Source organism: Narcine bancroftii, chromosome 2, assembly GCF_036971445.1.
Source record: "Narcine bancroftii isolate sNarBan1 chromosome 2, sNarBan1.hap1, whole genome shotgun sequence".
NCBI classification, from domain to species: domain Eukaryota; kingdom Metazoa; phylum Chordata; class Chondrichthyes; order Torpediniformes; family Narcinidae; genus Narcine; species Narcine bancroftii.
The window spans coordinates 291,806,056-291,819,646 of NC_091470.1; the positions used below are offsets into that span (position 1 = coordinate 291,806,056).

General features: G+C 37.8%; 1 protein-coding gene across 5 annotated transcripts in view; it reads left to right on the forward strand.

Moving 5' to 3' along the window:
* mybl1 (v-myb avian myeloblastosis viral oncogene homolog-like 1) overlaps positions 1–13,591 on the forward strand; it is an 84,114-nt gene that overhangs the window by 46,174 nt on the left and 24,349 nt on the right. For all 5 annotated transcript variants that reach the window (XM_069921356.1, XM_069921354.1, XM_069921353.1 and 2 more), the window contains one exon: positions 10,770–10,884. In XM_069921356.1, coding sequence (XP_069777457.1) covers positions 10,770–10,884 — 115 coding nt within the window. The remainder of the gene's footprint in view (positions 1–10,769; positions 10,885–13,591) is intronic.

Consider the following 13,591-nt stretch of genomic DNA (forward strand, 5'->3'; position numbering starts at 1 on the left):
AATGGAAATAGAATATGCAAAACTAACGAGATATTTCATTTAATTCTAAAGCTATAGGGGTAGTGATAGTAATAAATAAAGGTTTGCCCATTAAAATATTGGATGTAATTATTGATGAAGTGGGAAGATATGTTATGGTAAATTGTAAAATTCATTCTGAATATTGGACTTTGAATATATATGCACCGAATATAGACGATGGAAAATTTATACAAGATGTTTTTATGCAATTAGCTAATCCAAAGGAGAAATAATTATGGGAGGAGATTTTAATTTTACTTTGGATTTGAAGTTGGATAGATCAGATGGAATTATTGTTAAAAGCAAGGTTGTTAAAACCATGAAGAATTTTATGAATGGAATTAAACTTGTCGACAGTTGAAGGAAAATGCATCCTGATATTAGAGATTATTCATTTTATTCTTTTAGACACAAGACATGTATAGATATGTTTTTAATCTCCTCAACTGCAAGCAAGAGTTAAAAATATTGAATATCAAGCAAGAATATTGTCTGAGCATTCACTTTTGGTTATGTCAATTTTATTGGAGGAAGAGCAAAATACAAGTTGTAGATGGAGGTTTAATACTGCATTGTTAAAAAGGCAAGATTTTTGTGAATTTATAAGATAGCAGATAAATTTCTTTTTAGACATTAATGAACATTCTATAACCAATAAGTTTGTGGTTTGGGACTTTATGGAGGCTTATTTAAGAGGGCAAATAATCAGTTATACAGCCAAGGTTAAAAAAGAATATGTATCTGAAGTTAATCATTTGGAAAATGAAATAATAAAGATGGAAAAAGAATTACAAAATCAAGTAAATGATGAGAAATGAAGAAAATTGGAATTTTTAAATAATTGAAATTTATTACAATACAAACATATAGAGTGGCGAGAGAGTCAAGGCGAACCTGACAAAAATATTATGAGTTGGGAGATAGAGCGCTTAATGATTTAGCATGGCAATTGAAGACTGAACAATTATCAAGAACAATAATAGCTATAAAATATTCAGGTAATCTTACTTATAAAACACAGGGCATTAATGATGTTTTTATGAAATTTTATAATTATACCAATCGGAATCTTTGAAGGATGGAGATAAAAGTCAAATATTTGTTAGAAATTATTTTGCCACAATTAAATACAGAGGAGAAGACTGAATTAACAAATCCTTTTACAGTTACAGAAATATATGATAGATTGATGCCTTTACCAAACCAAAAGCCTCCAGGGGAATATGGTTTCTCTCCCAAGTTTTATAAAGAATTCAAAGAGTTATTGATTCCTAAATTATGGGATTGTTAGATCAAATGGAAGATATTTGTGATTTAGTAGTTTAAAACAGCATTAATAACAGTTATTCCTACTGTGAAAGAGTATATAGATATGTTTTTGGGAGATAAATTGGGAAAGGTTTGTTAGAGAAGGTCATACAAACACCTTAAAACATCTTATTTGAAATTCTGGAGCTCTGCTAATGCTATAAATGTCAGCTCCACAGCTTTTGCAAGAGCTTTGGAGAGTGCCCAAGAGACTTCACTAATGGATTGTTGTTTACAAATGGCCACAGATGAAATATCTTGTTGGAGCCGCAGATTGTCTGGAGTTGTTCTATTTTTTTTTGCAAGCAGAGTGTCAAAGAGACTTTCTCTAAGATAGAGAGAGACACGCAGATCACTTCTACAGTGCTACAGCCAGTAACAGTAGCTGGGACTGGAACAGGACAAGCTGGGAAGCTTGTGGAAAGCCCCATTTGGAAGATGGCCTGGTTAAAGCCCTTGTAGTTCATGCAATAGGAGAGGACTGGCTGTCTAATGTTTCACTTGGAATAAGAGAAACAAAAAGGAACTCTGTGGTGACCTGAAAGAAAGAGGTTATCATCTGGAAAACCCTGAAGGGGCAAGTTTAATCAACAAGACGCTGAAGTGGCTGATGGAAGTACATCAGTTGTGGATGTCCTGGAACAACAAATCTCTCTCTGAAAACCGACAAGAACATTCCTGAGTAGTAACCATTTACCTTTCAAGCACCAAAGTCTGGTGAACTTTATAAATGTTAAATTTTGTGCACAGTATAAGAATTGCCTGCACCCAGTGAACTTGGAGGAATGAGAAGTGAAATTGAACTGTGAACCAAAGAACTTTTCTGAACTTACACACTGGTTACATACATGTGGACTTAAAATTAGAAGGGGGTTGTTAGGTTAGTTAAGTTAAAGTTTGATTCCGTTTTCATGTTTAAAGCAACTTTTGTTTAACCATTTGTCTTGGTGAATATCTATTGCTGCTGGGTTTTAGGGTTCATAACACTAAAAAAAAGGAAGGATCCTTTGCTTCCATCTTCATATAGGCCAATTTCATGATTGAATACAGATTTATAAAATTTTATCTAAATTAATAGCCAATAGATTAGCTAAATCTTTACTTAAATTGATAAATATGGACCAAACTGGTTTTATCAAGAATAGAAGATCAGCTAACAATATTGGTAGATTTTTAAGTTTGTTAAATGTGGCACAGAAAAGAAAAATACCATCAGTAGCTTTGGCTTTAGATGCAGAAAAAGTGTTTGACAGATTTGAATGGGACTATTTATTTAAAGCATTGAAGGTTTCTGGAATTCCAATAAATTTATAAATTGGATAAGGGCATTATAATTGCCCAAAGGCTAGAGTAATTACAAATAGACAAATATCAAAATCTTTTTTATTGGGAAGATCTTCTGGACAAGGTTGTCCATTATCTTTTTTTTATTTGTGCTGGCCATAGAACCTTTAGCAGAGGTGATTAGAAGAGTTAATGAGATTGAGGGTTTTAAGATAAATGATAAAGAACATAAAATTAGCCCTTTTGCAGATATCTTACAAATCCTGAAAGTTCATTTTAAAAAATGTTCAATTGGCAGAGTTTAGGTCAGTATTAGGTTATAAAGTAAATATTGATCAAAGTGAAATGACTGAGACAGATTACACTCAAATTAAGAAAATGACAAAATTTAGATGGCAGAAGGAGGCAGTTAAATATCTAGGAATTAGTATTGATAAGAATTAAAATAATTTATTTAAATTAAATTATATACCTCTATTGAAGAAAATTAAAGAAGATTTAATAAGATGCAAGGATTTGCCAATTTCTTTAATAGGAAGGATAAATTGTGTGAAGATTAATATTAAGATTAATATTTTTCCTAGAATACAATACCTATTTCAATCATTACCAATTTTTGTACCAACAATGTTTTTTTTCCAAAATTTAAATAAAAGTGTAAGAAGATTTATTTGGTGAGATATAATGCCTAGGGTAGAATTGGAAAAATTAACATGGAAATATGACCAGGAGGACTATGAATGCCTAATTTTAAAAATGATTATAAAGCAGCCAACTTAGATTTTTGTCCTCTTGTTGTCAGACTGATGAAAAGACGGCACGAGTACAGATTGAAATGAGTAAAATAGGAGAAAATAATTCTGAGCATATTTTGTATAAATGGCATGAAGGATTGTTGAGAGGGCAAGTAGATACACAATTTTGAACCATATACTTCAAGTATGGAATGGAATACATGTAGAGAGAGGAATGAAGAATGATCAGTTGGTTAGAATGTTATTAAAGCAAAATCCTTTGATTCCTTTTATGGTTAATGATGTTTATTTTGACATTCATTATAATTATGGAATAAAAAGGATAAAGGAGTGTTTTTTGGGCTTTTTTTGACTTTTGACTGATTGAAAGTATAATAAACCAAATAATACTATTTTTTTCTTATCAGCTTAAATCATATTTAAAAAGAAAGTTAGGGATGAATTTTATATTACCTGAGCAAAGTACTTAATATCTGATACATTTATCAAAAGATTTATTACTAATATGTATATGAAATTGCAGAGACTATGCAGAAAAAGGATCTATTTAAATCTAAATTGAGAAGGGAAAGAGACAAATTCAAGAAGATACAAATTCAAGTAGTAATGGTCAAAATTGTGTTATGAAAATATAACTAATACAATTAATGTCAGATATCAAATGGTACAATTTAATTTTTTACATCAATTATATTATACTCCATATAAATTGCATGGAATTAATTCAAATTGTTCTGATCAATGTTTAGATGTAATAAAGAAGTAGGAATTTTTTTTACATGCTGTTTGGGATGAGTTATGAAGATGCAAGTTTTGAAAGATCACAAAATACTTTTGTTAGGAGATATTTTTGATTTTAAGTTAGATATTTATCAGAAGATTTTTTTTTTAAGTGTAGCAATAGGAAAGAAATGTATAGCTGTATCATGGAAATTAGACAATAATGTGAAGTTGAATAAATGGCAAATGGAATTACAAAATTGTATACCATTAGAGAAAATAATGTATAATTTACAGAATCAACCAGAAAAATTTGATAAGATTTAGAAACCTTGTATGGATTTTATGGCTATGACTCCATCTACAGCGTCTGCCACTCCCGCTTCAACTCACCTTAGTTAATTCAGTGTTAAAGATCATTATGTAAATTTGAAATTTAATTAATCAATGAAGGATATATGATTTTCAGGCAGGCTTTCTTCTATCTTTCTTTTTTGGGGAGGGAGGGAGAAGGTAGAGGGAGAAAATATGTATTTTTGCATCATTGTTTTTTAATCTGTATGATATGGATAAATACTGTACTTGTACTGATGCAAATGAAAAATAAAATTTACCAAAAAAATGTGTTTAAATTTGGCACACCTCACTGGTGCCAGCTACACAATCTCAAGCAACCAGAAAATGGACATCTGGAATCTACCAATTCCCATAGGTTCTGAATTCCAGGGGGTTTTACTGTATTTTGCTTTGTGACATAGACATTAATAAGGATATTATTTTGATATGAAAAGAAGCAGAAAAAGGATGTTAAAGGTTGAATTGAAGGCTATTAAAGCCAGATGCTGATGAATCACAGTGTGGCTTTCGCGCAAACAGAGGAACTACTGACATGGTCTTTGCCCTCAGACAGCTTCAAGAAAAGTGAAGAGAACAAAACAAAGGACTCTACATCACCTTTGTTGACCTCCCCAAAGCCTTTGACACCGTAAGCAGGAAAGGGCTTTGGCAAATACTAGAGCGCCTCGGATGCTCCCCCAAGTTCCTCAACATGGTTATCCAACTGCACAAAAACCAACAAGGTCGGGTCAGATACAGCAATGAGCTCTCCGAACCCTTCTCCATTGACAACGGCGTGAAGCAAGGCTGCGTCCTCGCACCAACCCTCTTTACTATCTTCTTCAGCATGATGCTGAAACAAGCCATGAAAGACCTCAACAATGAAGATGCTGTTTACATCCGGTACCGCACGGATGGCAGTCTCTTCAATCTGAGGCGCCTGCAAGCTCACACCAAGACACAAGAGCAACTTGTCCGTGAACTACTCTTTGCAGACGATGCCGCTTTAGTTGCCCATTCAGAGCCAGCTTTCCAGCACATGACGTCCTGTTTTGCGGAAACTGCCAAAATGTTTGGCCTGGAAGTCAGCCTGAAGAAAACTGAGGTCCTCCATCAGCCAGCTCCCCACCATGACTACCAGCCCTCCCACATCTCCATCGGGCACACTGAACTCAAAATGGTCAACCAGTTTACCTACCTCGGCTGCACCATTTCATCTGATACAAGGATCGACAAAGAGATAGACAACAGACTCGCCAAGGCAAATAGCGCCTTTGGAAGACTCCACAAAAGAGTTTGGAAAAACAACCACCTGAAGAAACACACAAAGATCAGCATGTACAGATCCGTTGACATACCCACGCTCCTGTTCGGCTCCGAATCATGGGTCCTCCATCGGCGTCACCTACGGCTCCTAGAACGCTTCCACCAGCGTTGTCTCCGCTCCATCCTCAACATTCATTGGAATGACTTCATCACCAACATCGAAGTACTCGAGCTGGCAGAGTCCGCAAGCATCGAATCCATGCTGCTGAAGACCCAACTGCGCTGGGTGGGTCACATCTCCAGAATGGAGGACCATCACCTTCCCAAGATCGTGTTCTATGGCGAGCTCTCCACTGGCCACCGAGACAGAGGTGCACCAAAGAAGAGGTACAAGGACAGCTTAAAGAAATCTCTTGGTGCCTGCCACATTGACCACCGCCAGTGGGCTGATCTCGCCTCCAACCGTGCATCTTGGCGCCTCACAGTTCGGCGGGCAGCAACCTCCTTTGAAGAAGACCGCAGAGCCCACCTCACTGACAAAAGACAAAGGAGGAAAACCCAACACCCAACCCACCAATTTTCCCTTGCAACCACTGCAACCGTGCCTGCCTGTCCCGCATCGGACTTGTCAGTCATCAACGAGCCTGCAGCAGACGTGGACATACCCCTCCATAAGTCTTTGTCCGCGAAGCCAAGCCAAAGAAAGCCAGATGCCTTCTTGCATTGTTGACATTAACTCAATAGGGATTATAGAGCAAGACATTTCCAATGGAAAGAACACAAGAACAATATAATCAGAAGCCAGGGAGGCTAGCACAACCAATTGTCCATAAGTTTACTATTATAGTTTTTTTTTTACATATTCCTGTTCAGCTCCAGCAAGTTAAAATTTTGTTGTACCATCTGTATGACAATTAGCTCATTATCATAAAGGAATGTTTGGGAATCTGCCCTTAGGAATGTTTTCTCATCCTGTTCTTGTTCCTCAGGTTAATATTTTTGTCAAAGCCATTCAAAAGTTAGGTATGGGTTTCCTGATCTAATGCCCAAAAGTAGTCATTTCATTTGAATTCACTTTCAGCTCAAATCTAATTGTCTTGCAACAAAATCCATGTAAAATACCAATATAATACATTATACTTTTTGAGGACTACTATTTAAAGTTGTAACTATGCTTTTGCTAGTTTCTAATCTTGCATCCTCTCTGCCTAAAATTGTTTTGAACAGCAGTGATAAAAATGGGGGAACTCCTTTAGAGGTATAGAAAATATGTGTGTTTGGGGGAAGAGGTTGATTTTAATAACAAAAAATAGGGTAAAGGAGGGGTATGAAATATAACTAGCAGATAAATTTGGGAAGATCCCAAAGCCTTTTGTTAAGTACATTAAGGGCAAGGGTGTAATCTATATGAGGAGCCAAGGGTACAGGTGAGATCTTAAAAGAATATTTCTCATCTGATTTGCTAAGTGATTTTAGAATTCAGGGAGGTAGATGAAATTCTAGAAATTCATTGAGAAGGTGGTAATAAGCATCTTAACAAATGGTCGAAACTCCAGGTAAAAACAATGCTGGAGAAACTCAGCTGGTCAAACAGTGTACTTTATGTAGCAAAGTTAAAGATACATAACCCATGTTTCAGGCTTGAGCCTTTCATCAAGGTATGAAATTGACAAGGTTTATCACAGGCATTTATGGAATGCAAGGGAGGAGATTACTGAAACCCTGGCAGATATTTTAAAATATTCATGTGGTGCCAGAGGTGCAGAGTAGCCATTCAAGGAAGGCAACAGGGTTTCCAGGTAATCACTTATTGATGAATCTAACATTGGTTGGGAAGTTATTAGGCTCAGAACTCTTGAGGAATGGATTTAATCTACAATTGGAAAACAGGAATTAATGAGAGGTCAGGTGGTGATTCTGTCTGACCATATTGAATTTTGTAAAGACATAATAAAATGGATCAATTAAGGCAGTGCAACTTCTATAGTCCACATGCCTTTGACAAGAGTCCTGTACGTATGAGAAATTGGCCCAAAAGCTTAGAATGTGTGGAATTCTAGGCAAGTCAGCAAATTGGATTCAAATTTGGCTGTGTAATAAATAGGCAGAGAGTGATGATGGAGTATTGTTTTTATTTGGTATATGAATAAATGCACTTGTATCGTTGTAACCTTGACTAATGTACTCTAAGTAGCCTAGGCTGAATTAACACACCCATTAATAACAAATATTTTCTTGTCTGCAGTTCCCAAACCTGTCATCAAGTAAGGTTTAGGTTAGTATCAAGAATTTCACTGAGACTACATTCTGCTTTTTCAGAAAATATTATAGAAACAAACATTTTTAAAAAAGCAGCAGAAAACGTTCAACCTATGGAGCCTATTCTATCATTTAATACGATCATGGCTGATCACATCATATGACTTCAGTACCCAACATTATGAGTGAGAAAACAGATTCAATGGGTCTGATAAGCAAGGACTCTGAACAGAGTCTTGGAGTAAATGAACTAGGTACATACAATTAAGGAAAAACCAATACAATATCTCCCACCTTGACTCAGTGCAGGCACAGCCCCATGGTATTCAGGGACACTAACTTAAACACTCCCAGCCCTATAACAGTGCACACCTTGCCAATGATTTCTCCAGTACTTTTCCACTGTTCTTGGCCTGAAATGAAGCTGGGTAGTCCCTTGAAGATGGCAAAGAGAAAGAACTGAGCCCATGTGGCACCCTTTATAGTACTAGAGAGTTGTAAGGTCAACAAGGTTATGTTGATTATAAAGGTCAATGGCCCAAGGCCAAGTACAAAGGAATTTAAATTAGCCATCAGCAAGGTATGCACTAATGGGTGGGACAGGGCCAAACCTTAATTGGCAAGTGGTGTGTCTTCTGACCAGATAGTAGACAATGCTGTTACGTGACAGCCATGACCCTTTACAATACAATCCATCCCTCAGAGGTCACACCACTCACCAATCATTATGAAGACAATCAATAACTCTCTGTACATTTTATGTTTAAAAAAAGATGTGTTTAAAAAAAAAAAAAGATACTAATCAGGCATATCAGTATATACACAAATGCCTTCCGTAATGTGTGGTATCTATTCTGCATAATGTCTCTAAGCACACTCAGGGAATTGAAGTTACAATTTATACATTCATATTTACAATTTATAGATTCATAATTACAATTTTTAGATGCAAAGTACGCTGTTTATCATCCAGTGGTTGCTCTGATACTCCTGTATCTCTTTCCCAGAAGGAGTATTCGGAAGATGCTGCATGCCAGGTGGTAGGGGTCCTCACTGATTTTGCATGCTGTCTTTACACAATTATCCTAGTAAATAATGTTGATGGAGTGGAGGGAAATGTTAGTGATCCTCTCTGCGTTCTTTTGGTCCTAAGATTGACCTCTGATCTGATACTCTACAGCAACTATACTACACTGATGCAGCCAGCCAGGATATTCTCAACAGAGCTCCTGTAAAAAATTGACAAGATGGTGGCCAATCATCTTGTTCCCCCTCAGCCTTCTGAGGAAGTGCAGTCGCTGTAGTGCCATCCTGAAAGTGAGGAGATGTTGTGTGTCCAAGATAGGTCACTTCTTAAGTGGACTCAGAGGAACTTGGTGCTCTCTACTCTGTCTACTAACAAGCTATTAATGTGTAGTGGAGGGTGGTCATCTCTGGTCCTCCTAAGGTCCACAATCATCTCCTTAATCTTATTCTCGTTGAGACTCAGGTTGCTATTCTTGCATCATTTCACAAGATTTTCCACCTTTTCTCATTGTGGCCGATGAGGCCAACTGCTGTCATGTCATCTGCAAATGTGATGACTGTTGGAGCTGGATCTAGTTTTATCAGTGGTCAGTATGCCAGGGATAGCAGGACTGATACATGGGCATGAGTAACTAAGGTGGGGAGCAAGGGGCAGCATTGTACACACTAGTACCTGATCTGGGGTGTTCTCTCCTTTGGTGGCAAACTGGCAGAACAGTTTTCAAGTTGGCATGGTTGAAGTCACCAGCTACAATCATGGCACCATCAGGGTGGGACATCTGGGCTTCACAGATGGCACCATAAAACTCCTTCATTCCTTCACCTTCATTTGCTGAAGGCGAAACATTATCTGCAGCAATCTGTGTGGCCAAGAATTCCCAGGGCAGGTAGAAGGGTCTGCATTTCACCATCATGTATTCTATCTCTGCTGAGCAGGACATCTTTAATACAAGGATATTTATGCACCAGTTCTCATTAATGTAAATGCATAGTCCCTCTCCTTGAGTATTGCCAGAAATAGCAGCATCTCTGCCTGCCTTAAAGGAAATAAGGCTATCAAGCTGGATCACTGAAGTCTGCAATGGAGTCCTGGAGCCATGTATCTGTAATCGCCAGAGCATAACAGAGTTGGCCTTAAGTTCTTTCTGGTTCAGATACAGCCTCAAGAATTCATTTTCTTCTCCAGCAATCTTACATTTGCAAGTAGGATCTTCAGGATTGTGGGTCTGAATGGGTTAACTCTGTCTAATCCCGATGCTGGCCTGCTTGTCACACTTCTGCCTTCGAGCACAGTGCTTCTGACAGTCTCCTGCATGTCTCCAGCGATCCACTCCATGGTTTGCTGCAATCTAGCTCCCTTCCTTCGGTAAATTAAAACTGTTCAGTAACTTACTAATCTGATCCTCCAGTTTGTAAGTCCAGTTCATATTTCTTAATTTCTCTAGAGTTACACGATCATACACAATACATAATGGTTGGGATTTCACCATTGTACAGAACCGAAGAGGCGGCTGCAACCTCGCGTCGCCATCTACAGTTAGCCCCTCGAGTGTATCTTCTTAGTCTATCTTAGCCATGTATCAATATATTCATCTATTTGACGTTGAATGTTTGGCAACAAGGAAATAGACTAGAGTGCAGCTTACTCTCATTTCATAGCTCACAAAGATGTTCTTTTATCCTTCTGTTTTTAAATGTTTGCATCACTTTCAGATAGAAAATGTTCTTTTTCAACCATACTTTGAGTTTTTTCAATATATTCTGCTATATTTTCATAGCATCTGTATCTTGTAGTTTCAGGACCCCCACAATAAGACGAACGGTTTTAGACAGCACTCCAAGGACACCTACTCCTTTCAAGAATGCACTTGCTGCTCAAGAAAAGAAGTATGGACCTCTTAGAATGGTGGTAAGTGCAGTATTGTAAATCAGTGTTCTTTCCTGTCCACTATGTATCTGCTTTATCTTCAGGTCTTTTGCTTATTCTTTTGTGTTGTGTCTTCCGTGCTATGTTATTTCAATTAATGAAGCCCCTTTTAAAAGGTGGGTTTTAATGTTCACTAGAGTGTCCAGGTATACTGTCCATCAATGGAAATAAGCACTAATAACCTGAACTCCAAGTAATCCCACTGAAATGTGGCAGCAAAAAGACTTTGCCTTGTGTGGAAAAATTAAATTTGAAATGGTAGTTTATCACAACTGCCCTTTTTGTCATTTTGCCAGTGTATTGTTTACTGTTTATCATTTGCTTTTTGTTGTACTCAAAATTTGTAAACATTAACTGCAACAATTGATAATGTTTTAGTTTTTCCTTTCCAGTGAATCTTAATGATAGTTTGTCATTATCAAATGTTTAAACTATTTTGCCTATTGACATGTATGTTTACAGCTCTTACAGATAAAAATGGTTAACATTTAGGGAATTCCTAATTATTCTCTGAATCAAAAATAAAATGATGGAATGCTATAAATTTGAAGTTAAAATGAGTGCCCATGACATGTTGCTGATCTTTCATCAGAAATGAGAAAGTTAGTGACAAGTCAAGTTTTAAAATGCAATGAATACACAAAATTGCTGGAGAAATTAATTGGGTTCTGCAGCATCCATAGGAGGCAAAGATTTATAAAAACGTTTCAAGCCAGAGCCCTTTGTCAAGGTATGATCAAAAAGCAGCAGGGATAGGGAAAGAAGAAAGAAACAAGGGGAGGGGAGCTAGAGAAAAGGAGACAAAGGGAGATGGGGGGAGGGGGATGGGGGACCCAACGGAAACCGATTAACTGAAGAGAAGCCGATGTTAATGCTGGTTGGAGAATGCCCAGCCCCAGAATATGAGGTGTTGTTCCTCCAATTTGTGGGCGGTCTCAGTTGAACAGTGCATGAGACCATGCATAGACATGTTGGCATGAGAATGGGGCAAGAAATTGGAATGGGTTACCACTGGGAGATTCCCGCTATGACAGTAGACAGAGTAAAGGTGCTCAACAAAGTGATCTCCCAGTCTGCGTCCAGTCCAGAGGGGAACACACCGGGAGCACTGGTTGCAGTAGATTACTCCTGCAGATTCACAATTGAAGTGTTGCTTCACTTGACCTGAATGGTGGTAATAGAGGAGGTGTGGGCACTAGTGTAGCATTTTCTACGGTCACGGGGGTAGGTACCAAAAGGGCGATTGGTGGGAAGGAATGATTGGACGAGGGAATGGTTCCTGCAGAAAAGGGAGGAGAGACGTTCCGGTGGTAGGATCGCATGTTGAAGGTAGTAGACATGTTGGATGTGGAGGATGGTGCAGTGATATGCGAGGACAAGGGGAATCTTGTCTTCGTTGTGTGTGGGGGAAGAGGGGTCAGGGAAGATGCTTCTGAAATGGAGGATTTGCAGGTGAGGGCTGATTTGATGGTAGTGGAGGGGTAGCTGTGTTTTTTAAAGGAGGATATCTCAGATAATCTCGTAGATGCCATGCGGATGGAGGAATTGTGAGAAAGAAATGGTATCCTGACAGGGCACAGGGTATGAAGAGGTGTACTCGAGGTAACTTTGGGAATTGGTGGGTTTGTAGAAAATGTCTGTCAAGAGTTTGTCTCCCAAATGGAGACAAATAGATCAAGAAAGAGAAGAACGTTGCTGGAGATGGACCAAGTGAATTTGAGGTTGATGTGGAATTCGGCAGCAAAGTGAATGAATTTGATGAGCTCATTATGGGTCATCAATGTCGTGGATGTTCAGGAGCTTTGCCTATGTAGACTTCTTGTATGGATTGCTTCACATTGCCAACAGAATGGCAGGCATCGCTGGGACCCATGCGGGTACCCATGGCTACCCCTTTGATATGGAGAAAGTGGGATGAGTCAAAGGAAAAGTTATTAAAGGTGAGGACAAGTTCTACAAACCAGAGGAGGGTGATGTTAGAAAGGGACTTGTTGGATTTGTTGTTTTTTTTTTTAAAAAAAATTTACTTTTCACACTATGAACCATGTTAATCAAAATACACACAAACATTTCCCTCTTGAATATACACAGTGTCATTTTCTCCCCTTTCCCCCCCCACCTTCCCTCCCTCCCTCCCTCCCACCCCCCCTAAACCCATTAAACGTTCAACATATACAATACATTAAACCCATTAAACAATGTCATCACACAATGAAAATAAACAAGAAAATTGTGTCATCTACTTTTACACACTGGGTCAGTTCATTTCGTCTTCTCATTCTATCATTTTAGGGGGTGGAGGTCCGCGGTAGGCCCTCTCTGTTGTGTTCTATGTACGGTTCCCAAATTTGTTCAAATAATGTGACTTTATTTTTTAAGTTATATGTTATTTTTTCCAATGGAATACATTTATTCATTTCTATGTACCATTGCTGTACTCTCAGGCTCTCTTCTGATTTCCAAGTTGACATTATACATTTTTTTGCTACAGCTAAGGATATCATAATAAATCTTTTTTGCGCTTCATCCAGTTTAAGGCCTAATTCTTTACTTCTTATATTACTTAGAAGAAAGATCCCTGGATTTTTTGATATGTTGCTTTTTGTGATTTTATTTAATATCTGATTTAGATCTTCCCAAAACTTTTCCACTTTCTCACATGCCCAAATTGCATGTACTGTTGTTCCCA